Source organism: Humulus lupulus, chromosome 6 (genome assembly GCF_963169125.1).
Source record: "Humulus lupulus chromosome 6, drHumLupu1.1, whole genome shotgun sequence".
In the NCBI taxonomy this organism is placed as follows: domain Eukaryota; kingdom Viridiplantae; phylum Streptophyta; class Magnoliopsida; order Rosales; family Cannabaceae; genus Humulus; species Humulus lupulus.
In genome coordinates this window covers 175,510,280-175,537,763 of record NC_084798.1, presented here as the reverse complement: position 1 = coordinate 175,537,763, position 27,484 = coordinate 175,510,280, and the positions used below count along the sequence as shown (strand labels likewise).

At 43.3% G+C, this 27,484-nt stretch overlaps 1 protein-coding gene across 1 annotated transcript in view; it reads right to left on the bottom strand.

Annotated features, from left to right (window-relative positions):
- Positions 1 to 10,135: 10,135 nt before the first annotated feature.
- LOC133785685 (flocculation protein FLO11-like) overlaps positions 10,136 to 27,484 on the bottom strand; it is a 40,594-nt gene continuing 23,245 nt past the window's right edge. The window contains exons 5-7 of the mRNA XM_062224905.1: positions 26,973 to 27,304; positions 26,285 to 26,768; positions 10,136 to 10,524 (exon numbers count right to left, since the gene is read on the bottom strand). Of these exons, the coding sequence (XP_062080889.1) occupies positions 10,136 to 10,524; positions 26,285 to 26,768; positions 26,973 to 27,304 (1,205 nt within the window). The remainder of the gene's footprint in view (positions 10,525 to 26,284; positions 26,769 to 26,972; positions 27,305 to 27,484) is intronic.

The following is a 27,484-nucleotide window of genomic DNA, read 5'->3' as shown; positions in this document are numbered from 1 at the left end:
CGGGACCCGGAGCTGGAGCTTGTGAAGCAAAGCTCTACAGCGCTCGCGGATCTTGCCATCTTTCGCCTTGCGGGACCTGGAGCTGGAGCTTGCGAAGCAAAGCTCTACAGTGCTCGCGGATCTTGGTATCTTTCGCCTTGCGGGACCCGGAGCTGGAGCTTGCGAAGCAAAGCTCTACAGTGCTCGCGGATCTTGCCATCTTTCGCCTTCCGAGACTCGGAGCTGGAGTTTGCGAAGCAAAGATCTACAGCGATCGCGGAGAATTCTGCAAAGGACTTGTTAGGGAGTTGGGGGTGTTTTGGCGTAGCTCTATGAACGTGCCTCAACCCCCAGTCCCGTCCATCGCTGGGCTACACAGGAGATAATTCTCATGATACATAATGGCAGGCATTTCCATGGCAATTTTCACATAAGCACATAATGCACATATGACACGTAATGCAAGCATGTTCATGGCAACAAATAAACCTAAGCTTAACAATTTAAACATTTCAAACAATTTAAAAATTTCAAACACAATGCTAGCACATAAGTGGTGTTCTGTGTACGTTTTGTTCAAGGGGCGTATGGCTATGCCTTAGCCATGTATACCCCCCAAGTGAGCGTGGGGTCCGGACGTCTCCGGACCGCGTGGTCACTTGTTAAAACGCAGCTTTGAACACAGGGATAAAAAGTGCAGTAAAAGCGGAGTGAATCTCTCCGTGTTTCATTAAATTAGCCTGCTAGGCGTGAGTTTTACAACAGGGAGGATTATTTCCACATTTTTCACTTTTGCTATTTTCACCAAGGACTTTCGACTGGATGGTCCAGGGCCTACTGGTAGTAACGGCGGAGGTGCTCCGCGTTCCAGGCGCGCGGGACTTTAGATCCGTCGAGTCTCTTTAAGTGATACGTCCCATGGCCCACTTTTTCTTGGACTTCGTAGGGGCCTTCCCAGTTGGGTCCGAGGACTCCTACTCCCGGATCTTGCGTAGCAGGAAATACTCTCCGTAGGACAAGATCCCCAACTTCGAATGTACGGCTCTGGACTCTCGTGTTAAAGTGTCGGGCAATCTTGCCTTGGTACATTTTTAGTTGGACCTGCGACTGCTCCCGGAGCTCTTCGATCATGTCCAAGGACTCCTGGAGGAGGGCATGGTTCCGGGTAGGATCGTAGGTGTCTTGCCTGTGAGAGGGGATCATAGTTTCTACTGGGATGACGGCCTCGCAACTGAAAGTCATGGAATAAGGCGTGTGCCCCGTCGAAGTTCTCTCTGTTGTGCGATAGGCCCAAAGTACTCGCGGAAGTTCTTCCGGCCAGTGAGCCTTGCCGGCTTGGAGTTTTTTCTTCAACGTGGTCTTTAATATTTTGTTTACAGCTTCCACTTGCCCATTAGCCTGGGTTCTGGCGACTGCGGAAAAGCTTTTGATAATTCCATGCGAAGCACAGAAGTTCGTGAAGTGTTCACTGTCAAACTGCTTTCCGTTGTCGGACACAATTTTTCGTGGAAGCCCAAAACGACACACTATATTCCTGATGACAAAGTCCAGTGCTTTTTTAGATGTGACCGTGTTCATAGGTTCAGCTTCAGCCCATTTGGTGAAGTAGTCTACCGCGACTATGGCGTACTTCACTCCACCCTTCCCAGTTGGGAGGGAACCTACTAGGTCAATGCCCCAAACGGCGAACGGCCAGGGGCTGGTCATTAGGGTAATTTCTGTAGGCGGCGCTCGCGGAACCTTGGCGTACCTCTGGCACTGCTCACATTTCCTGACATAATCCACACAATCCTTCTTCATGGTGGGCCAGAAGTATCCTTGTCGAAGGATCTTTTTGGAGAGGCTCAGCCCGGAAGTATGATCGCCACAGAAGCCTCCGTGAATCTCATGGATGATGGTTCTGACTTCGGTTCCCGCAACACACCTAAGGAAGGGTATGGACAACCCCCTGCGGTACAGCTTTCCATCCATAACCACGTATCGGGGAGCTTGATATTGGAGCTTCCTTGCGTCAGCTTTATCAGTGGGGAGCTCTCCGGTGGTGAGAAATCTGAGGATGGGTCCTATCCAGGAGTGGGAATGGTCGATGATGGCGTTTATCCTTCGTGTCTCAGTACTGGGGTCTTCTAAGTGCCCGATGGGGACTAAGCCATACTGTTCAATCTCCGGGTCCGTTGCAAGCTTGGCCAGCGTGTCCGCGAGTGAGTTCTGGTCCCGGGGGACCTGGCGGATTTGGTAGCCTTTGAAATGCTGCAGTAGGTCGCGGGAGAGAGACACGTAGGCAGCCATCCTTTCGCCTTTCGTCTGGTATTCCCCGGATATTTGGTTTACCACAAGTAGGGAGTCGTTGTATACTTCGATTTTTTGGGCTCCAACTTCTCTGGCCAGTCGTAACCCAGCTAACATGGCTTCGTGTTCTGCCTCGTTGTTGGATGCTGGGAACGCGAAACGGATGGCACTCTGGAGCTGATGCCCTTGGGGAGATAGTAGGATGACCCCCGCCCCAGCTCCTTTTTCATTTGAGGCTCCGTCTACATAGACCTTCTAGGTGGGAAGTTCCGGGACAGGATCTTCCAGGAGGTCATTCATTCCCGAGCATTCCACAATAAAGTCCGCGAGAGCTTGACCTTTTATGGAAACACGTGGTTGGTAGTGGACGTCGAACTGGCTCAGTTCCATGGCCCACTTAAGCAATCTGCCAGAAGACTCGGGCTTCTGCAGGACTTGTCGGAGAGGGTGGTTGGTGAGTACTTTGATGGTGTGCGCCTGGAAATATGGCCTCAACTTCCGTGAAGCTATTAGCAAGCAGAGGGAGAGTTTCTCGATCATTGAATATCTGGACTCGGCGTCCAATAACCTCTTGCTTACGTAATACACAGGGAGCTGGATACGGCCATCTTCCCGGACGAGAGCGGCACTCACTGCGTGCTCAATCACAGCTAAGTATAAGAACAACGCCTCTCCTTCGACAGGTTTGGACAGAATGGGAGCTCGGGTTCAATGTTCTTTGAGGTGTTGGAAGGCTGCTTCGCATTCGGGGGTCCACTCGAACTTCTTGTTTCCTCGCAACACATTGAAGAAGGGGATACACTTGTCAGTGGCCTTGGATACGAAGCGGCTGAGAGCAGCTATCCTTCCGGTAACGCTCTGGACATCCTTATGTTTCCGGGGGGAAGGCATATCTATGAACGCCTTTATTTTCTCAGGGTTGGCTTCCACTCCGCGGGAGCTGACAATGAAACCGAGGAACTTCCCAGACGAGACCCCGAAAGTACATTTCTTTGGATTTAGTTTCATCTCGTACTTTCGGATCACGGCGAAAGCTTCCCCAAGGTCGTCACTGTGGTCCCCGGAGGTCTTGGACTTTACCAACATGTCGTCCACGTACACCTCCATGTTCCTCCCCAGTTGGTCCTTGAACATTCTGTTTACCAGACGCTGGTACGTCGCTCCAGCATTCTTCAAACCGAAAGGCATGACCACGTAACAGTAGACACCCTTGTCCGTGAGGAAGCTGGTGTGTTCCTGGTCCGCAACATGCATCTTGATCTGGTTGTATCCGGAGTACGCATCCATGAAGGATAAGAGTTCGTACCCGGAAGTAGCGTCTACCATCTGATCGATTCGTGGAAGAGGGAAACAATCTTTTGGGCAGGCCTTGTTTAGGTCCGTGAAGTGAATGCACATTCTCCAGGACCCATCGGGTTTCGGGACCAGAACTGGGTTGGCCAACCACACGGGATAGTGCGACTCCTGGAGAAAGCCTATGGACATCAATTTGTCCACTTCAGCTTTGACGGCTTCGTCTCTCACTGGGTCCAGCGGCCTCCTCTTTTGGCGAATTGGAGTTGCAGATGGGTCTATGTTGAGTGCGTGGCACGCAACATTGGGATTAATCCCCGTCATATCAGCGTGGCACCATGCCAGGATATCCTGATTATCCTTCACAGTGGCCACGATCTTATCTCGAATGGCCGACGGCAGGTTTTTCCCCACCTGAATGACTTTGGTGGGTTCTCCCGGGTTGAGGATCACCTCTTCGACTTCCTCCATCGGCTCTATTGCTTTCTCGATTCCCACTCTTGGGTCGAGTTCGTCAAAGTATGCCTCCTGAGCACCCCCAGTTTCTGGTAATTCTTCCGCCAAAGGAATGGCAGCAAACGTCTCTTGGACCGTGTAGACGGATCGGACGGAGACGTTATAACAGCTCCGTGCACTTCTTTGGTCTCCTCGGAGGGTGCCAATACGCCCATCGTCGCATGGAAACTTTAAACATAAGTGGCGTATAGAGGTTATGGCCCCACAATCGATCAGGACCGGTCGGCCTAAGATGGCATTATACGCCGTGGGGCAGTCGACCACCACGAATGTGCTATGCTTGAAGGTACAAGCGTCGCTTTCTCCTCTGAGGGTGACTGGAAGTTGAATTTTGCCTAATGGCATGAGTGCGTCCCCATTGAACCCTTGAAGCTGGATGGGGCATGGGGCCAGGTCTGTCTCGGTCAATCCGATCGCGTGGAAGGCCGCTTTGAAGAGGATGTTTACGGAGCTTCCGTTATCGACCAAGACCCGCGAGACCTTCTTATTGGCAATCTGGGCTTCCACCACGAGGGGATCGTTGTGGGGGAAGTGCACATGTCGAGCATCATCCTCCGTGAAGGTGATGGGAAGATCCATCATTCGGGGACGTTGAGCAGGTGATTGAACCAAGGCGCACATCTCCTCGGCGTGTTCTAACTCCCTCAAGTACCTCTTCTGGGAGTTGCGGGTACTTCCGGCAAGGTGCGGTCCTCCGGAAATGGTGGCTACGTGTCCGTCAATGGGTGGCGGAGCAAGGCCGGGCGGATATGGGTTGCCTGGTCCTGGAGCCAACAAGGCAATGGGCGCCGGAGCGGGTGGAGCAGGAAGCGCCGGGTACTGAGACCCGGGAGCTTGGGGGTGACCGGCTCCAGGAGCGCTAGCGGTCCCCCTCTGTCCCGGGGAATATGCAGCTCCGTGAACTACCCCCTGTCCGGGATAGATAATGGGTATCCTCACCCACTGACCGAGGTGTCCCGCTCTTGCCAGGGACTCGATCTCATCCTTCAGCTGAAGGCACTCGTTCGTGGTGTGCCCCACGTCTCCGTGGAACTCACACCTTTTATTGGAGTCTCGCGGACGTCTTCCTCCGTGAGACACTTTCGGGGGCTTCCTGTAGTTGACCATATTACAGGTCGCCCGATAGACATTCTCTCGCGAGTCTATCAAACTGGTATATTCCGTGAACTTGGGCTCATAGTCCTTCCGGGGCTTCTTTGAATGGTCTCCCCGGTTGGAGTTTCTTCCGCTTCGTTTGTTCCGCGATTGGCTCAAATTTCGTTCTGGGGCTTCCGCTTGCGGCTGCGGCATGCCAGGAGCGATACTACATCCGGTTTGTACAGCTCCGTACCCAGAGAAATGGGTTTGACTCGGCGTCTGAGCAGACGCGGAAGGCCCGTACACACTTGGAGTGAATTGGGCTCCTGGAAGCGTGAGGGCTGGTGCGGGAGCTTGCGAAGCAAAGCTCGGCGCGGTCACGGAAGGCGTTGGAGCTGGGGGAACTCCAAAGGCCTGCTGGTAGGCATCCTCAAGGTTGATGATTCCCTGAGCTTTTGACATGAATTCGGAGAGCGTTTCTGCCCGTCTCCTCTGCATTTCCCCCCATAGTAGGGAGCCGACAGTAAGGCCCGATTGGAGGGCGATCAGCTTCATGTCGTCGCTGACCTTGGTCTTTGCAACAGCTTCCATCATTCTCTGAATGAAAGCTTTGAGGTTCTCAGTGGGTTGCTGCTTGATGTTGGTTAAGGAACCAACCTCCATGTCGTGGTCGCGGGCAGCAATAAACTGCCTCCTGAATGCGGACTGTAGCTCCTTCCAACTGTGGATTGATCCGGGAGCTAATCTTTTCCACCAGTCCTCCGCGGACCTGGTAAGGGTGAGTGAGAAGCACATGCATTTGGCGTCCTCACTGACACGCGCCACTTGCATCATTTTGTTGTATTTAGCTAGGTGGGTACGCGGGTCTGTCCTCCCATCATATAATTCTATGTGGGGCATTTTGAAGTTATCCGGGAGGGATGTTTCCGCGATCCTCCGAATACATGGTTCCGGGTCTTCCTCCTCAGAGTCTGACAGGGCCCCACTTTGCTTCCGGACCAGCTTGGTCAAGGCAGCAATCTGTTCCTCGAGCCTCTTCGTATCACTCTCCGGGAGGTCACGTCCCCGGAGCTTGTCATTAATATGATTTCGGAGGTCATCTCCGCGAGGCCGGGCCTTTTCTCCTTTGGCCTTTTCATACTTGGCCTCCAACCTTCTTCTTAGGTCCACCGTGGACCAGCTATCTTCGGAGTGCGAGTTCGCAGCCCGACCGTCCTGGTTGACGGAATCACTGGGGCGGTTGTTCCTTCCCCTAGGCCTGGGTGCCTTAGCACCGGGCCCTTTAGGCACGGAGTGCCCCCTTGGGGCTGAAGGACGTCTGGGCTTAGGAGCGCCAGAGACCTTCTGCGCGCGGGGGGGGGGGGGGGGGGGGCAGTCGGCCTTGTGATTCACGCCTTTAGGAGGTGCAGGGGCGTCAGCGCGCACAGGCTCTCCAACTTTTTCTTTGCCCTTGTTAGGGGCGGCTTTGGATGGTCCAGCAGCGGCTGGATCCGGTATAGCGGCATCAGCACCACCTAAAACAGAGGCGTCCTCGTCCGAGTCGCCTAGATCTCCGAACTTGCTTTGGAGGCGCTCCATCATGCGCTGCATTTTTTCGGAGAGGCGCTCCTGCTCAGCAAGCTTGGCTTTGGTGACCTCCAGTTCTTCGGCTACTTGGACCAGTTCTGGGTCCTTCTCATAGTAGCAGCCGTCCTTGTAATAACCGTCTTGGACATACTCTTCTTCGTCTTCTAAGTATGTTGTATCTTCGGTACTGACCCGATCCTGGCGGGATGTCGGGTCTTCACCTTGGTAGTCCAAGGGTTCGCTTTGCACCACATCTTCCATCACGGTATCGGGGTTGACCGTAGCATTTTTGTCAACAGCGGATTTTCTCGTAGTCACCATCTCTTTAGCACGAAGTGAATACAAAAAACGTACACAGAAAAAGAGCTGACTAACAACTTCCTACAGCTCTCAATGAAAGCACCAAAATGTTTACCGAGTTTTTCGGAAACGAATATAAACAGAATAATAAAAAAGATAAGAACTGTAGAAATGCTGAAATGTAACTAAACAAACAGTGTTTTTACGTGGTTCAGGCATTAACAAGCCCTAGTCCACGAGTCGATGTTATTATACTTGGAAAAGGTTACAGTAAGATGGCTGGTGCACAAGAACTTCACACACTCACAGTGTTTCTCTCGGGTTCTCTTGAAGAAGATGAAGCTAGAGAGATTTTAGTAGAGTTTTTTGCTATGTGATTTGTTCGTCCTCCCTCTTCTTGTAAAATGAAGGGGTCTTTATAGCTAGGGTTTCGGATTAGGGTTTTTCTCTACGTACATGAGTCTTAATTACACCAGCCATAAATAGGGGATACAATTACTGTAGTAGCATGGCTACAAGACTCTATGTGGGTATATTTACGTGAAAGTATGGGGAACACACAAAGTCAGCCGTCTTTTCCAAGTTGTCAGCGGAACAGTAGGCGAAAAGGTACCCTTAGGCGTGCTGGGATGCGTGCGGCTTTGACCTGACGGGCGTGTCAGGCGGGATCCTGTGTCAGACGGATATCATTCCAAATATGCCTTCTCCCGGACTCGACCGTTCGGTTTTGTTCTGTGCGAGGCACGGAACTGTTTCCGCGGAGACCACTTGAAGAGCCTCTCCTGGAAGGGGCCTCCCCGAGGGGTACCCTTCGGGAGTCCGGGAGAGTCGACGAGTTTCCGTGTTGTGCTTGCTTGGAAGTGTAATCCGGATACTAAACAGGAGAGGCGAAGCCTTTCTGTCTATCCGCGAGCTCTAGTCACCTACCGTGAAAGACATCGATAATTCTGCTTCCCCGAGGACATCAATCTAAACGCTATCCGGAAATCTGGATAACAACCTCGATAGACCTCGATGTACCTCGATGCCTAGCTTGATAGGTCCTTAAAAATCATGATTTTCAAGAAAAAAAACCATATGCCTCAATAGGACTCGATAGAACTCGATAGGTCTCGATGCAAATCAATGCAATTGATAGAAATTGCATAACTTTTCACTCGGGTGTCAGTTTGAGGTGATTTTTTTTTAAAATTTGGGTATTTTTTTGAGATCTACACGTCTAATATGTTTACACATGCATTTGGAAAGTTGAAAGCTTGAAAACACACTAAAGTTCAAAACACAATACCATTATATTTTCAAAGTTGGGTATGTTTTCAAACTTTTAACTTCCCAAATGTATGTTTACATATCTCAAACGTGTAGATCTCAAGAAAATTCCCAAATTAAAAAAAAATCACCTCAAACGGATACCCGAGTGAAAAGTTATGCAATTTCTATCAATTGCATTGATTTGCATCGAGACCTATCGAGTTCTATCGAGGCCTATCGAGGCAGATGGTTTTTTTCTTGAAAATCATGATTTTTAAGGACCTATCGAGCTAGGCATCGAGGTACACCGAGTTCTATCGAAGTACATCGAGTTCTATCGAGGTATATCTTAGAAATCATGATTTTCATGAAAAAAAAAACCATATGCCTCGTTACTACATCAATATGTCTCGACATACCTCGATACAATTTATAGAAAGTGCATAATTTTTCACTAGGGTGTCCGTTTGAGGTGATTTTTTTTTTGAATTTGGGTATTTTTTTGAGATCTACACGTCTAATATGTTTACACATGCATTTGAGAAGTTGAAAGCTTGAAAACACACCAAAGTTAAAAAAACAATACAATTATATTTTCAAAGTTGGGTATGTTTTCAAACTTTTAACTTCCCAAATGTGTGTTTACATATCCCAAACATGTATATCTCAAGAAATTACCCAAATTAAAAAAAAAATCACCTCAAACGGACACCCGAGTGAAAAGTTATGCAATTTCTATCAATTGCATTAATTTACATTGAGACCTATCGAGTTCTATCGAGTCCTATCGATGCAGATGGTTTTTTTCTTGAAAATCATGATTTTTAAGGACCTATTGAGCTGGGCATCGAGGTACATCGAGTAATCTGCAACTTTTTACGTTTCAGATCTAAAAAATTGCAAAAAAAACCAAAAAATTATGCTAAAATCTATTCGAAATGCATAAATTAGTATCTTAATTGATAAGGGATAGAGGAATGGATGGATGGTGTCCAAAAAATAAAGGTGACCCGAGAGAGAAGACGGATGGAGGCTAAAAAATTGATAAGGGTATTTTTGGAAACCAAACAAATACTAGCATTATTTTGGAATGATGTTAAAGAATAATATTTTTTTTATATATGCACCTAATATGCATATGTACCCAAATTTCCCATATATAATTACACATTTGCACATATATATGAGGTGGTTTAATTTTGTTTTTGTCTTATTCACGAAGAAAGTAATTGTTTTGGTTTTATATGTCTTTTTCTATTTTTTTCACAATTTACACAATTTTATTATTTTTATTTTTATTGTTTGTGTAATTATCAATTTCTTTTCTTGTCATATTATGTTATAAAATTTTAATCTAATTTTGTTATTTATTTTTTTTGTTTTGATATGATTATACTACATGCCAAAAATATTTCTATTTATATTTATATTGGTCTTTTGAAAGAATAAAATTAAATATATTTTCTTTATAAATCTTAACGGTTTTGTTTAATTAATTTTTTAGTTTGTTATAAATTTGAACATAAAAATTAAATTAAAAAATGAACCTTTTTTAAATATTGTAAATTATTTTATTTGTGATTATTAATTTTCTTAGATATTTTCTAGATTGAATATATGTTATAATTTGTGAAAATATTGTGTATTTTTATTATATTTATTAATAATATTTCTTTTTATACGGTTGAAATTAAATATAAATTTAGATATATTAATAAAATTACATAATTTGTCATTAAAAAGTTAATTATTATTAATATATAAAAATATGTATTATTTACTCTAAAACATATGTAGTATACATTTAGATAATAATTTATAATTTATTATGATTAATACATCCACTAATTTAGCATGAAGTAACTCAAGATGGTATAAGATTACAAAACAGAGATGATAAACACTTTCTCCTTCTTCCTCCTTCCTTCTTCTTTGCTCTGTCTTGCTTCTCCATCTCCATGGCTAGACCAAGCACACGAAACTCCACCACCCATGGCAAAACCAGCACTAGCGATGACTCCTCTGTTGCAAATTGTCCTGAATTCCTCATGTCCATGGAGAAACCACCACCAGCACTCGTCCTTGTGTGCATCAAGCACCAATCGCCTCTGAAATTCCTCAACAAAGGGATTCCCCTCCTCCCGAGCACATTCACGACAGGCCTCGTCTCCAAGTCGAAGACACACCTTACTTCTTGAGCTCGGCAGATCACCCAAATCATATCCTCACAGCTTCTTCTCTCACCGGTTCCAACTATCAATCATGGAAAAGAGGTATCTTTATTTCTCTTGCAACCAAGAACAAGACTGTTGTTGTCAATGGATCTCTTCCCTGACCTCCTCCCAATGATCCTTTCCTATCCTGTTGGCTCAGATGTAACAACATGGAGATCTCTTGGATTTTACATTTCATTTCCCCAATATTGTCGAAAGTATAATGTTTCGTACCACTACCGCTGATATGTGGAAAGACTTGTCTGATCATTTCAATCGATGCAATAGACCTAGAGTTTTCCAACTTAGAGAGTCTACTATTGCTCTCAAGCAAGGCAACCAAGATGTTCAAACTTACTTCACTAGACTCAAATTTCTTTGGGATGGATTTGTTGAGTTTCATCCTACTGCTATAAGCACTTGTGGAACAATGGAATTACTCAATGATTTTTACAATCTTAATCAAGTTTTATAGTTCTTGACAGGGTTGTATGGGTCTTATCATCCTATTCATGCTCAGATTCTTCTACTTGACCCTCTCCTGAACAACTCTATGGTCATTCAAGAAGAAAGCCAGTGAACTCTTGGCTCTACCACTATTCAGTCCATTCCAACCATTGTTGTTGCAACAACATCTACAACTAAACCTCAACCTCCTGGGTCAGAGAATCCTCGACCATTTTGCACCCATTGCAATAGACCTAGACATTTAAATGACAAATGATTTTTATTACACGTCTTCCCTCCTGGGTATGGTGCTCCCCGAAAGCCTCATGAAAAACTCAAAGCTGCTATCAACAATCCTTTCATCATCATCGAAACCTCCACCATCAAAGACCCAAATCCTTGCCTTTTGATAAATCAATGTCAACACTTAATAAACTTGTTCACTCAGCATTTGAACAAAGGTGCTTCAACTTCAGCATTTACTCCAGCCCTGTTTCAAACTTTGATGGTAATTTCTCTCCATTTAATTGGATTATTGACAGTGGTTGTAACGTCCCAAAGTTCCTAATAAGGCTTAGTGCCTTGATTAGGGGGTCATGAGGGCATTATTTCATTATTATGTGTTAATATGTGATTTAATTGGATATTTATGTGATTATGTGAATTGCCTGAGTTATGTTATGATATGACTGATTATGCATGTTTAGGTGTATTAATTGTGCGAAACAGGCCCGCTTTTATTCAAATATGCATATTAGTAATTTTGACCCGTTGATGGTATATTGTGATTATATGATATTATATGATTGAGACAACATTATTATGTGGATATAATTGAGATATTTGGCAGGAATCGGTCATTTTGAGCAAGATAGCAGTTTCGTCACAACACAACAGGGATCAAAACTCGGCTCGGGGCGAGCCAAGGGGTATTTTGGTAATTTGGTGAGTTATCGGGACTAATTGGAGTATGAGTCATATTTTGGGAAAAGATAATGATACTACAGGCTTGGCATAATTATCTAGGAATTATGAGTAATACATAATTAGAGAGTCTAAATTACATTTTTGCCCTTGAGGAGCATTGAGAGGGATTTAGTTGAGTGAGGATATTTTGGTCATTTGGACCATTTGAATATATGTGAATTGACTGAGTTTATTAACTTTGAAGTTGTAAATTCTCTCTCTCTTTCCTCGCGTACTCCCTCTCTCTCTCTCTCTTTAAGTTTTCCTTGCACTTTGAAGCAAAATTCTTGGGTTTTTCATTCTAAAGCTTGGGAGCAAGCTTGCCAAGGGATTTAAGAGATTCTGAGGAAAGCTTGGAAAATTATAAGCTTAGGGAAATAGGTGGGAAACGATTTTTAACAAAGGTAAATTCAAGTTTTTAAATTCTGAGTTTTGAAGTTTTGAGTTCCTAAAGTTCTTATGTTTTGAAGTTGTTTTTATGTTTCTGAGTTGTTAAGACCATTTCCATGGTCAATTTTGAGTAAAACTATGTTTTGGGACAGTTTTGGGGGAGATTGCAATTTCGGAAATCACAAGAAAATCTAGGTTTGCTGTGTCGCGCGGTTCTTGGGGGGCCACGACCCGCATGAACTCAGTGGCACAGGTGATGCTTCGAAGAGCCTTTTCACTGTGGCGCTAGGCAGGTTGCGCTGCGGCGCGTGTCCAACATTTTTGAGCTGGGAGCTCTGTGCCTAGTTGAGCGTCGCAACTCATATTGGGGAAAATGGCCAGATTGTATTTCGGGTTGTGGGAACCCAAACTTAAGGCATCAGGAGTGATTCTACTACCCGGTTTAGTAGAATTCAAGGTCTCGGAGGCTGGGGCTTGATCTGGAAGCCTTTATAGATTTGTTTCTTGATAGTTGTACCTTGTTTGGGTTGTGGCTAGGGTATACTGTTAGGCTCGGGAGAAAAGGATCACGCTCGGGATCGCTATACTTGTCTCGTTAAGGACTTGAGGTAAGAAAACTGCACCCGGTCCTTGATTAGGGCTTGGCAAGGTTATCGAACATGGTTATAACAATGCTTAGTATGTTTTGTTAAACATGTTTTACTATGTCATGCATATATGTACTAAACGATGAATGTATATATATTATATCTGATTGAAAACCTCGGCTTAATAGTCAAGGGTTTATTTGTTATATATATGATTGAAAGGCTCGACTTATGAGTCTAGGGCAGCAATAGCGTGTTGAATGCAGACCGATGGGGTTAGGCCTACCCGGAAGCATGATATACGCTTGAACAGCCCTATGGCTGCCTGAAATATAAAATTCCAAGTACGCTTGGCTAGCCCTAAGGCTGGTTATACATGCGATAAGGAAATGGGCCCCAATGTGGGTCCATAGTCACTTATTTGGATTGAATGCATGCACGAATGGGGTTATTACTCGTAGGCATGCTTATTATGATTTTGTAATCTGTTGATTTACTACTTATGAGCATGTTTATGTTTTCTTGATGAGCCTAGGCTCACAGGTGATACGTGGTGCAGGTATTGGAAAAGAAAAGCTAAACCAGCCATGAGTTTAAGACCTTCAGGGGCAGGGTGTACATATCCTGCCTGCTCGACCGCCACGGTCGAGGATATCTGTTGGAACTAGGGTTGAACCTTGTATTTTTTCAGTTAGGCCGGCCTTGTAACTATTTTGTATCTGGTTTGGGGTATAAACTCTTTTGGGATCTCATGTATCAAACTCAAACTTTTTTCCTGGAATGGTTGTTTTTTCACCAAAATTTTTAGTGCCTAAACCGTGTGTTAGTTTTAATTACACGATTTAAGTCCAAATGACTCATTTGGCGAGTTGAGCATTAATTTTAATACACATTGTAACGGTCCTAGATTAGAAGCAATGGCGGAGCCAGCCTCCATTTTCAAAGGGGGCAAAACATAAAGGAAAGTTTTTGAAACAAGATATTAATGAAAAAATATAATTTTAATGGGGTAAAAATAAAAATAAAAAATACATTTACTGAGAGTAAAAATGAAAATATTTTAAATTTATGGGGTAAATATGAAAATATATCAATTTATGGGAATAAATATGAAATTATATTAAAAATTATATAAAATTTTAAAAAACAAGTGGGGGCACATGCCCCAACAAAATCCCCATTGGCTCCGCCCTTGATTAGGAGAGCGTTACATTGGTGCTACTCGCCATATATGCTACAATAAGTCTTGTTTTTATTCTTTTGATTCCATTCCTTTTCCAAAGCATGTTTGTCTTGCTAATGGAATTCGAATATCTGTCACTACTATTAGTACTGTCTGAATAAACACCAATATTACTTTACATAATGTTCTTTGCATTCCTTAATTTCATTTTAACCTATTTTATGTCTCTTCATTCACTAAAAATGCTCCATTCACTTTGACTTTCAAATCTGATTGTTGCATTATTCTGGAGGAGACTTTGAGGATTGAGACAGCTAAAAAGTCTAGCAATCTATACTCTATTCAACAAGATAACTCTCTTGCTTTTAATTTTAGTCAACCTATCTTGTGTAATAATGTTATTGATGCCACTCAAAGGCACACTCGGTTAGGACACCCTTCTATGTCTATCACCAAAAGCTTACACAAGTCTTTCGATTTTTTTGTACAAAAGCCATATGACGTGTTGGGAAAACTTATATATGATCTTTTTTACTTTCATGTAAATCATATATTAAACAAATTAATATAAGACAACCTAGAATATGTTTCTACAATTAAATTTAAATAGATATAATGATAAGAACACTTACATTATACGCAACAGAATGTATTAGTTCTTCCTTCAGTTTCTCTAACCCTTGTATCCTTTCTGTCATAGGGTATCACCAAGAAACTGAACCGATCTTCAAATTTCTTAACAATCTTCCAAAATATCCTTAGAATCACCTAGACTAAAGTGAAAAATTCTCAACACATGAGATAGATACAAAGAGAAGAATAATAGAAGATAACATAGAGGCTTTGAAAATGACTTTTGCTGTAAAGAGAGTCTAAACCCTAAAGCATCAAAAATAGATCTTCGGACCATCTGTCAAATCGGCTGATTTCAACTCTCACTTAGCATTCCTTTTATAGGCTCAATTAGGTCATTTATTTAATTAAAAAAATCAATAAAATAATAGATAATATCATTAGGTCGAAATTATCATGGGCTTTAGACCCGTGAAATTTTATATTTAATTATAAGCCCGTTGGACTTAAAATACAAGGCCCGTATTATTTTCTATTGATTAATTAATTAAATAATTATTTAAATCCTTTATCAAATTACTTATTTATAATTTGAACATTGATTTAAACTTATTTATTTATTTAGACACCAATTTGTCTTAATTAATAATTTTCCCCTAAAATCTCTTTTCTTCTCTGAATTGTATAACTCTGTGAAACTATCCAAAATTGACCTGGTCAACTTTGATTATTCTAATTGATAATTAAATCATTTAATTGAGACTATCTAGATGATTTTATCCAAATTACAGTGGGGACCATGAGCCTATGAAATCAAACTCCAATAAATTATCATAAATTTAACAAATAAATTTACTAACTTTTAAATTCCACGTGACTCTACTAAAGACTCAGAATTGCACTCTTGAATTCATAGAACGCTTTACAATGAATATAGATACGTTATTATTTAGCCACTGTTACAACCATAACTATCACTCAATCCTTTATAGACGGTCTATAATGAGATGGGACTAAAATATCATTTTTCCCCTCATTCTATTTTATCCATAAAACACTTAGTTCCTTGTAAATGATATTTCAGCAAACTAAAAGGAAACCATCATTTTACTTCTTCATCAGAAGCTATAGATGTTAGTATCTATGATTAACACTCCCACCCAATTATACTATCGAGTTCCCAAGATGTAAGTATGGGCTAGTCCATAGGGAAAGTTGGTAACAAACAAGTTAAAGAACTCAAAAATACTATCAACTAGAATGCTAACCACTCAGAATTGAGATTGAATTGACCTATGGTCAACTATATGATATGACTAGAATAGATAATAATGGTATGTTCACTTATCCTATCTACTGTCAATATCGGTCCACTCCGATGTAACAAATACATCCGATCTTGTCTACTTTGCTAATATTCTGGAAAGAACATAACACTATAATGTGTAAGTAGATCATATCGTAAATTGGCAAGTCAGTGTAAATCTTGTGCACTGACTAATCTTAGGACTAACTTATGTTTGAATAAATAATCATATTTATATTCTACTGTGATTATGTCACTATAAATATGATTAGCTATATGCTTAGGTTTTAATATAAGTTTATATTAAACAAATATTCATGAAAATAAAACATGTGAGCAAAGTGATTGACCATGTCAAAAAATAATTTCTATTCTTTTCTTGATAATAAAATTAGATTACATGGAAATTGGGTTTTAATTAGGGCACAAAACCCCAACATACTCCCACTTGCACTAATTGAAACTATAGCATTAATTCTACTAATCTCATTTCCTTGACATGCTTATCAAATGTAGCTTCTTGTAGTGTCTTCGTAAGCGGATCTGCAAGATTTTCTTCAGAGGCAATCTTCATAACCTTCACATCTCCCTGGCCACATATTCTTGAATTATGTGATACTTCCTTTCTATATGCTTACTACTCTTCTAACTATGAGGTTCTTTCGAGTTGGCTATCGCTCCTGTGCCATCATAAAATAACACAAGAAATTTATCCATATCTGGAATAACACCAAGATCTGAATAAAACTTCTTTAGCTAGACTATTTCCTAAGCTACTTCAGATGCAACTATGTACTCAGCCTCCATGATGGAATCCTCCATGTACTTAGCCTCCATGGTTTCACAACCCAAACCATAGCGAACTGGGTTCCTCGAAACCCTCCCACTACAATGAGCCTCTATGTCTATTTGCTTAGGAAAAGTGGAACTTTCTTCATTTAAATCAACTTGCGTTGGTTGGACATGAAGAGTGGGAATTTCATCATCAACTTGCATTGATGACAATGGAACAATGGTTGGAGTCAATTCTTAAACCATCTAATCTAAAACTACTTTGCTGCGCAGTTTGAAGTTTTGGACATAGTCATTTTCCAGAAAAAGTAGCATTTTGTAGAAGTAAACACTTTCTTTTCTGAATGACTACAGAAAAGTCCACCCCGAGTGCCTTTAGGATAGGCGACAAACATGAAAACTTCAATTTGCGATTCTAGCTTTCCTTCCTTTTTCCTCAGGACATGGGCGGGACCCCCTCAGATTCTAAAATGACGTAAACTAGGTTCACGACCATTTCAAGGTTCTAAGGATGTTTTGTGGATTGATTTCGACGGTACAACATTTAGAATGTCGTTCACAGTTTCAATTTCATGTCCCCAGTATGAAGTTGGAAGAGTTGAGTAACTAAGCATGCATCTAACCATTTCCAATAAAGTTCTTTTCCGACATTCCGCTACTCCATTTTGTTGCAGAGTGCCTGAAGCAGTAAGTTGTGATAAAATCCCAAGTTCAGTTAAATGATCTTGAAACTGCATATCTAAATATTCTCCACCCCTATCAGTTCACAAGATCTTTAACGTTTTACCTAATTGGTTGTGAGCCATAGCTAGGAGTTCCTAAAACTTTAAAAATGTTTTGATTTCCTATGCGTTAGGTGAAGACATGTGTATCTAGAATAATAATCAATGAAAGTGACGAAATACTCAAAAACACCCCTAGCTTGTACATTCAAATGTCAACAAACATCTGAATCAACAAGTCCAAGTGGTTCTTTGGCCCTATCAGCCTTTGTAGAGAATGGACGCTTGGTCAGTTTGCCTCCTAAACAAGATTCACAGATAGGTAATTCACCTAAGGTGAGTTCTCTCAAAATCCTGTCCTTTGTAAGTCTTTGAATTCTATCATAGCCAATGTGACCTAGTCTCAAATGACATAAATACGTCATGTTATCGTTATCGGTCTTTTGACGTTTATTGGTCCTAGGTTTAGCTACTTTGAATAAATCATTATTAAGAGCGAGGGGTTCGTTAGGTCGTAGAATATAAAGCATGTTTTCCAAACATGCAATACACAACTGTGATCCATTAAAAGAAGTAAATATATTAGAACTTGTGAAAGTCATAACAAATTGTTCTAATTGCAACATGGAAACTAAAATTAAATTTATAATAAAATCCATAATAAAAAATACATCTTTCAAAATAAGTATATAATTCTGAACTACAGGCAAGCTCTTCCTCTAGCTTGGACCGTAACGAATGCTCCGTTCTTAACTCTAAGCTTTGCGCCACCTTCATCCACTTCCTCCCACGATTCAAGAAGTTGTACAGAGTTACAAACATGGTTAGTAGATCTAGAATCAATAATCCAAAAAGATTTGTCATTCTCTATAACACATGTTTCTAAGATATATGAACTATAATCATTACCTTTGTTTTTCACTGCTAGAAACGTGGGGCAATCCTATTTCAAATGCCCCTTCTCTTTACAGTGAAAGAATTTACCTTTACCTTTCTTTTTTTTCTTTTTCTTCCCCCTAGGCGTTTGTACACTTGGTTGTTGTTTACCCTAAAAATTGCTACTGATGACATGGCAAGGATTTCTCTTATGTTGTTGACACGTGGCAGAAGTGCTACTCGACTATCGACCAGAGGCACATCGCTTCGTCATGGGTCAACTTTTAGATACGACTAGGCTGGTCGTATAACCTGATTTATTTCCTTCTTAAACTGTAATCTTATAATAATTGCATTGAATATTTCTTCATTATTATCTTGATACGCGGTTATTAAGGAAAGATAGGGCACGTTGACATGTGTGACCCTCATTGAGCCTATAAATATACATGAAATAGCTCAAGGAAGGGACTTTTGATTCCTGAATCTTTTTGCTAAGATAGAGAAAAAGAGAGAGCTATAGTGCAATTATCCATCGTTTTATTGTATTTCTTCCAAGGTTTATGAAACTCAAAAACCCTAGTTCTTTGATCACTGCTTTGAGATTCAATCCTAATAATAGCACTAAGTGGACGTAGGTCATTACCATCTTTTGGGACTGAACCACAATAAATCTTTGGTGATTTCTTCTCTTCCATTAGATTATCTTTCCTACTTGCCGTTTTATCTTTTGTCGTATATTTGACTCTGTGTCGTTGGCCAAATCGTGGGTCAACGTTCTGGTGCTTTCATTGAGACTTTGACAAAAAACTGTGAAAAGATCTAATGGTGAAAACATCCAAGAAGATTGGACAGGCTACTGGCACTGCACCATCCCAACCTCCTTCCCCAAATGTAGCTGAGAATGAACCACATTAGGAGTTCGATGAGGAGGAATTTGATTTCGAAACACTGAGGGCAATGCTAGGAGTGCTACAAGATGAGTTGGCTAATCTAAGGGCCAATCAGGAGAATGCTACAGAGACAATGGCGCTGCAGCAAAGAGAAATAGAACGCCAGCGCCAAGAGCAGATTGAGCGGCAGGCGGAAATGGATCATCGGCAGAGGGATGCCATGGCCGCCCTTGAAGCAGCCCTTCAACTGGCTAGGAGTCAGGCTATGCTAGCCTCCTAGCCAGATCATCCACCAAGTGCACCACCTCAAAGAGGTCCTAATCCAAGCCCTCCGCTCCAGCCAGCAAGCCCTCAAAGGCCGGAGCAGCTGCTTATGGCTCAGGATGATGTCACACCTAGGGATCCTGAGTAGAAGCCTCCATCCCAGGCTGGTCGAGGTAATCCCCAACGCCCGAGGCAGAATAGGGCAAGGCAGCCGCTCTGTAGCCCTAGATGCCCAGGGGATGAAGAGTCGAATCTACCGAGCAGGGGGCAGCGTCCTTCTGCCAACAGGAGGAACATCGAGTCAGGCTTTGCGGTGAGGGCCCCCCCACGACATAACAATGCACGGGGACCCAACGACCAGCGAGGCCTCCCTCTGATGCTCGAGAAATGTCAGCTTGAGGAGGAAATAGTGTGAACAGCCGATCACGACGTAGTCTGCCACAATTCAGAGATGGCCACGAGTATAATGAAGCTGATTCCAGCAGAGGAAATTCTGGCTGGAGAAATGAAGAAAGAGGTGAAGGAAGAAGCCCCCCACCTAGAGAAAATAGGCCAACTAGCCACAACGCTAGGGGCCAACCTAGGCAGCAGAACGTCTTTAGTCAGCTAGGAGCTAGCGAGCAAAGACGTAGAGACGATGATCTAAGGGATGTACTTAACGACCGATGTGAGAGACACGATCAGTACGCTCCCCCGACACTGGTGGCCCCAACAGTCCCAGAAGCTGTTCAGGCTCAGATTGATGCCTTGAACTAGGCGGTACAGTAATTGGTTGGGGGATGAACGTCCCATATTGAGTACGATAGGAGGAGGGGCACCCCCTTTATACAGAGGATTGCTGTGGCTGAAACACCCAGTAAGTTCAAGATGCCAACATTGCCGAACTTTGATGGGTACGGAGACCCAGTATCTAACGTTAATAAGTTTGAGATACAAATGGACATACAAAAATTGTCGGAAGATGCCCGCTGCTGGATCTTCCCTGCGACATTATCTGACGCCGCTCAGGAGTGGTTCTTCAAGTTACCTCCTGCTAGTATAGTATCTTGGGAGATGTTCGTGAAGGAATTTTACGGAAAGTTCTACGCGGGTCGCGTACACCCCACAGAGGCCAACCAGCTGGTCGAGATACGGCAGAAAGAGGGAGAGCCCTTGAAAGAATATGTCCAGCGCTTCATGCAAGCAGCAACTAGAGCCAAGAAAGTGGGCTATGAAGGTAAGATGATGGCTCTAACTGCTGGGGTTAGGCGCCATTCGCCCCTTTGGAGTAGCCTCAGAAAACATGAGGTTAGAAGTACCCAAGAGTTTTTGGATCGGGCTGATCGATATATCAAGCTCGAAGACGCAATTTCCAACGAAGGGAAATCACCCACAAAGGACAAGGGGTCCAAGGAAGAACCCGCCAAAGCCGCCAACGGGTCAAAAAAGCCCAATGGCAATGGTAAGGGCAACGGGAATGGCAATGGTAGGAACGGTGGAAAATGGGAGAATAATGAACCCTCAGTTTCTGAGAGTAAATGCCCCAAAGGCAATCTATATGAGCCAAGATTCACCAACTACACGGCCCTTGTCAAAAGCCGAGCTGAAGTCTACCAGGCGAGCAGCTCAAGCGTGCCTTACAAATGACCCGCGACTATAAAGAAAGATATCTCCAAGAGAGATACGACAAAGTTCTGTCGTTTTCATAACGACTATGGGCACAACACCAATGAATGTAACCAGTTGAAAGACGAGATTGATTTCTTGATCAGGCAGGGACATTTGAGAAGATATGTGCGAGCCACAGGGGAGTCTCAGTGAGAGGCTCAAGGTGGCAACGAGCAGGCGCCTGCATGCCAACACTCGCCACCTCTACAACCAGCTCCTGTGGCAGGCACTTTACTCACCATCTACAGAAGCCCACATCTTGCAGGAGACAGTGGGAAGGCAAGGGAATGATGCACTCGAACCCTACGCCATGACCAGGACATCGAGATGATGAGTGTGGAGGATCGAGCACCAAAAGATGCTCGAATAGAGGAGGAATTGATAACCTTCTTTGAAGACGATGCCCAGCATGTGTGATTCCCACATTCTGATCCGCTGGTCGTAGACGTACAAATTGCCAACATGATGGTGAAGAGGGTGTTGGTTGATACAGGAAGTTCGGTCAACATCCTGTATAAGTCTTTTCTGGAAAGAATGAAGCTGTCTGTCAAAGATTTGGAGCCATGCAACCAAACAATTTATGGTTTTTCCTGTGAAGGGCTCGCCCCAATAGGGTCGATCAGGCTTCCAGTTACAGCAGGTACTGCACCTGTTAATAGGACATTACTCACTACTTTCGCAGTAGTTTATTGTCCTTCAGCATACAATGCTGTAATTGGGAGACCAATTCTGGTTGACCTACGGGCCGTCACTTCAATATGGCACCTTGCCATGAAATTCCCAATAGACGCAGGGGTAGGATGCGTATTGGGAAATCAACAGGAAGCAAGGGAGTGCTACAACGCCTCGATCACCAAGGCAAAGAAGGGTGTATCGAGAGATGTTCCCAGAAAAGAGTTGCAAGTGGCAATTGACGCTCAGTCCCACTCAGGTGATAATGTCACCAAATAGGGCATTGCCCAAAGTGAGGATAGAGATTTGGATCCTCGCTTTGGGGATTTTGAGGAAGAAATTGGACCAATCGAGGACCTTGAAGAGGTCCAACTCGATGAAGAAAATCCGACCAGGGTTGTGAAAGTCGATAAAAACTTAGAGACAACAACAAAACAAGCACTGGTGGAGTTTTTAAGGAGGAGCCAGGAAGTCTTTGCCTGGTCGCACAAAGACATGGTTGGAATAGACCCTGCAGTCATCAGCCATGTACTGAACATCCACAAGAGTTTTCCACCAGTGCAACAAAAAAGTAGGCTGCTCGACAAAGATAGATCAAGGGCCTTAAAAGAAGAAGTCGAAAACCTGAAGGAGAATAGGTTCATCAGGGTGGCGTTTTATCCATCGTGGGTCTCTAATCCCGTGCTAGTTCCCAAGCCGAATGGCAAGTGGCGAACGTGCGTGGATTTCACAGATCTTAATAAAGCCTGCCCCAAAGACTATTTCCCACTCCCAAGAATCGACGAGCTTGTCGATGCCACTTTAGGACATGAGATTCTCTCATTCATGGATGCATACTTTGGGTACAATCAGATTAGTATGCATCCCCTGATGAGGATCACACTAGCTTTCGAATTGGTACAGGGCTTTACTGTTACAAATTAATGCCTTTTGGTTTGAAAAACACTGGTGCGACTTACCAGCGACTAATCAACCACATGTTTAAAGAGCTGATCGGCACAAACATGGAGGTCTACATCGACGACATTCTGGTCAATTTGAAGAAGGCAGAAGGGCATATAAAGGATTTGTAGGAGTGCTTCAACGTCTTGAACAAATTTCAGATGAAGTTGAATCCCCTTAAATGCTCCTTCGGAGTAGGATCAGGGAAGTTCTTGGGATTTATAGTTAACTCGAGAGGAATTGAAGCCTATCCTGAGAAAATTAAAGCCCTGATTGATATGAAATCACCAGTAAAGATTAAGGATGTTCAACGTTTAACCGGAAGAATTGCCGCTCTCAGTAGATTCATTTCGAAGTCAACAGATAAGTGTGTACCATTTTTTAATCTACTTAGAGGCAATAAAAAGTTTGAGTGGATGGAGGAGTGCGAGCAGACCTTTCAAGCATTAAAAACTCACATGGCGCAACCACCTATCCTGTCAAAGCTGGTCGATAAGGAAACTTTGTTCATCTACCTGGCGATCACAGAGTATGTTGTTAGTGTCGTTTTAGTAAGGGAGGAAGAAGGCATGCAGAAGGTTGTTTACTATGTAAGAAAAAGGCTAATTGGAGCAGAACAGCGGTACCCGCCCATCGAGAAGCTAGCCTATTGCCTAATTTTGGACTCCAGGAAGCTACGGCCTTACTTTCAAACTTACCCAATCACAGTTTTGACCAACCAACCTCTATGATAAGTCCTGCAAAAACCAGAGGTTGTGGGTAGATTATTAAAATGGGCAGTCAAACTTGGGCAGTTCGATATATCTTACTTGTCGCGAGCAGTGATAAAAGGGCAAGCCCTGGCTGACTTCATTGCAGAGTTCATTGAACTTACAGATAGCGAGCGAATTGAAGAGCCTAATGAGCCTGAGTGTCAAAATCAAGCTCCCTCATGGAAATTATTTATAGACGGGTCTTCTAATGAGTGCCACGCCGGAGCGGGAGTGATATTGATAACGCCGGAAGGACATCGATTTCACTGCGCAATCAGGTTTGACTTCACTGCTTCTAACAATGATGCCGAGTATGAAGCATTACTCGCTGGGTTATGTTTAGCCAGGGATATGAATATAAAGGTGCTCGACGTCTACAGTGATTCTCAGCTGGTGGTGAATCAAGTCATGGGAGAATACCAGGCGCGGGGTTTAAAGATGGTTGCCTATTTAAACAAAACAAGAGATTTATTGGCTCAGTTCGACAAATACACCCTCCAACAAGTACCTCACGACCAGAATTCAAATGCTGATGCTTTGGCCAAATTAGCAAGTGCAAAGGACGCTGATACTTTGAATATAGTGCCGGTTGAGCGGCTATCTATGCCAAGCATCCAAGCAGAGAAGACCACTATGGTGATCCAAATGGCGGATACATGGATGGCACCATATATAGAGTATCTGACGCAAGGCGTGTTACCAATGGATAGAAACAAAGCTAGGACCCTTCAGCGGAAAGCTGCTAGGTATATCCTGGTCGATGGAATCTTGTATCGAAATGGATACTCAATGCCACTCCTCAGATGCATTTCAAAAGAAAAGGATAAAGAATTAATGAAAGAGGTACACGAAGGCTTTTGTGGAGACCACACTAGGGGGCAAAGCATGTCAATAAAGATCTTAAGGCAAGGATACTTCTGGCCCACGATGAATGAAGCCTCGATGGAGTTTGTGCGGAGATGCGACAAGTGTCAGAGGTTCTCCAAAATCCTACGAGCAGCCTCCAATGAGCTTAAACAAATGGAAAGTCTATGGCTGTTTGCAGTTTGGGGCATAGATCTAATCGGATCTTTGCCCACAGGGAATGGCGGCATCAAGTATGCTGTGGTTGCCATCGACTACTTCACTAAATGGGCCGAAGCCGAGCCGCTCGCAACCATAACGACCAAGAAGGTGCTGGATTTCGTGATAAAAAACATCGTTTGACGTTATGGATTGCCAAGGAAAATTGTCTTGGATAATGGCACCCAGTTCGATAGTGATTTATTCACAGATTTTTGTGAATGACATGGCATTATCAAGAGATTTTCTTCAGTCGCTCATCCCCAAGCAAATGGACAAGTCGAAGCTGTCAACAAAACGCTAAAGGATACAATAAAGAAAAGACTAGAAGAAGCTAAGGGGGCATGGCCAGAATAATTGCCTGAAGCCCTTTGGTCGTACAGAACTTCCCATCGAACAGCAACAGGCAATACTCCATTCTCTTTGGCTTATGGATATGAGGCTATGTTGCCTGTTGAGTTAGATCTGCCTTTGCATCACAGAATAATGTACGATCAAGGCTCGAACAGGCAACTACTGATGGAATCCCTAGACTTGGTCCATGAGAAGCGTGAGCAAGCCCAACTCCGAGTAGCTGCGTACCAGCAAACATTCGCTTGGTATTTCAATTCTAAAGTGCAAGAAAGGAAATTCAATGTCGGAGATCTAATACTTCAAAGAGTTTTCCTGAACACCCGCGACCAAGCTACTGGAGTACTCGGACCTAATTGGGAAGGGCCATACCAGATTGAAGAAGTCCTTCACCCAGGTGCCTACAAACTTGCTCGCTTAAACGGAGATCTCGTTCCTCACTATTGGAATGGAGAACAGCTGCGCAAGTACTATCAATGAACAATTCTTCTTAAAGGATTGGCTTGTATTAATTTTACTTTTTACAAGTTATGAAAAAGGGTTGGTCATTTTATGTGACTAATCGCTCATAAGTGTAAAATCTTTTTGATCACTCATACAAACACGTTTTGTCCATTTATTATGAGAAATATAAGGGACTGTGCGCAGCCAGTCATTCTTGCCAATTATTGTATTTTATAAAAGTATTTGTTCATTACGTGTGTTATTTTGCTCTATTACAATTTTAATTATTTTGCTCCGAGTAGTATTGTTTGAACAGGTTTTGGTCAAGGAAAGTCACCAAGGACCTCAAGCTCCTCGATCACTTGGGGGCATATAAGGTATCTAGTAAGCAAAGCATATCGAAAGGTATGTAAACATGAGCAAAATAAGTGAAAGCATGCCAAGGTACTTAGAGTATTTTTCAAAATTTTGTATTTTGCTAAATCAAACCAAAGTTCTATGCTGAGTTCGGTCATGCGAACATATGTTATAATAAGACGCAAATGTATTATAATATCAAAAAAGAATTACTTTACACTGCGAGCAGTAATGCTCGGATGTAATTGTTCGATTAAAAGGAAAATAGTTGCCCATGCAGCAATCAAAAATTAAATAAGGAATTGTCTTTACATCACGACCCGTAGGTTATGTATTTAAAAGAGAAAAAAAAAACTATGAAGTTGTCGGGGGGTCTTGTGGCGATTGTTGCTGCTACTGGTTGAGTGCATCCCCAGCTTCTTTTCGGGCACCGTCGATTTCGGTTACTAGAGAAATTTATGGAGACCTAGGAATTGTCTCTTCCTCCAGGCGAGAAATGCACCTAGCCAGCTGCGCCTCCCTGATATGGTCTGGGAGATAGGAAAAGTTGGCAGTGGGATTGTTCTTCTAGAACAAGTAGAAGCACTCGAACGATGCCCCCTCATAGTCTTGAAGGTTGCGGGCGTTCTGTCCTCTAAAGCAGCAACCACTTGGCGACTTATTGCAAGCTCATCTTGAAGCTTGTGGGCTTCCCGAAAATTCCTGAGTAAGAGTTCCTTGTACTGCTCCTTGGATGCAGTGATCTTATCGATACTTGCATCCTTCCTCTTGAGCTCCTCTTTGAGAGAAACAATTATGGCCTCGGTCACTTGCAATGCCTCGAGGTGCTTCGTCTTGAATTTTTTAAGAGCCTCGTTATGCTTCACCTCGACCTCTTTGAGGGCCTCAGAATGTTTCGCATCGACCGCCTTCAGCTGCTCGGCATAAGTAGCCTCAGACACCTTGAGTTGCTCGGTGTATTGAGCCTCAGCAGCACTGAGTTGATCGTTGAGTTTCTTCTCAAACTGAGCATTATGCGTCCTCGAAGATCGCCAACCAGAGGTCAGGGTAAGCACCCCCTGGGATCAGAAAAAGATAAGGTCATTAATAAGAGCAAGTTAAAAAGATGATTTACAAAGCAGAAAGCAACTTACGGCAAGTACTTCGTTCAGTGCGCGGCTGAGGATCTGGTCGACCCCCATGGAGCCGGTCTCCTGGATTGCCTCCTGGCTACGTCGGTGCTTCGTTATTTTCGAAAGCCTATCTTTGGCTGAGCTGAGCACCGTGGTCGTAAGGTCGTCTCCTGAGGCTTCTTTTCGACGACCAGCCGACTGCTGGACGATGGATGTTGGAGGCGTAGGGTCGACTGGAGCCGGAGGAGGAGTCTGTCCGACCAGAGACGGAAGATCTGGGTTTGTTGGAGTTGGAGGAGTCGCCTCCCTGGTAGGAGCTGGTGGAGGAGTTTTCTCCCTCGTTGGAGTAGAAGCGGGAGGGTCGTCTGTTCGAGAATTTTTCGCAGGCTGGTTGCTGCAGCCCTCCCCAGACTGGCGCCTATGGGATTTCTTCTTGCTCGCTGACTTGGTGTACAAGTCGAAGGCACGTTTAGCAGGCATGTCTACAAAAAAGAAACGAGCGAATAGTCAGGCAATATAATGAAAGAAACTTGCTAAGTTTAAGAAGCAAGGACAGAGAAATTGAAAGTATAATACCCGAGCTATCATTACTGGTCGCTACATTATTTACTCTACAAGTGCTACACTCACTCTCTGGCCTAAAGAAATCTGAATTTAAAGCA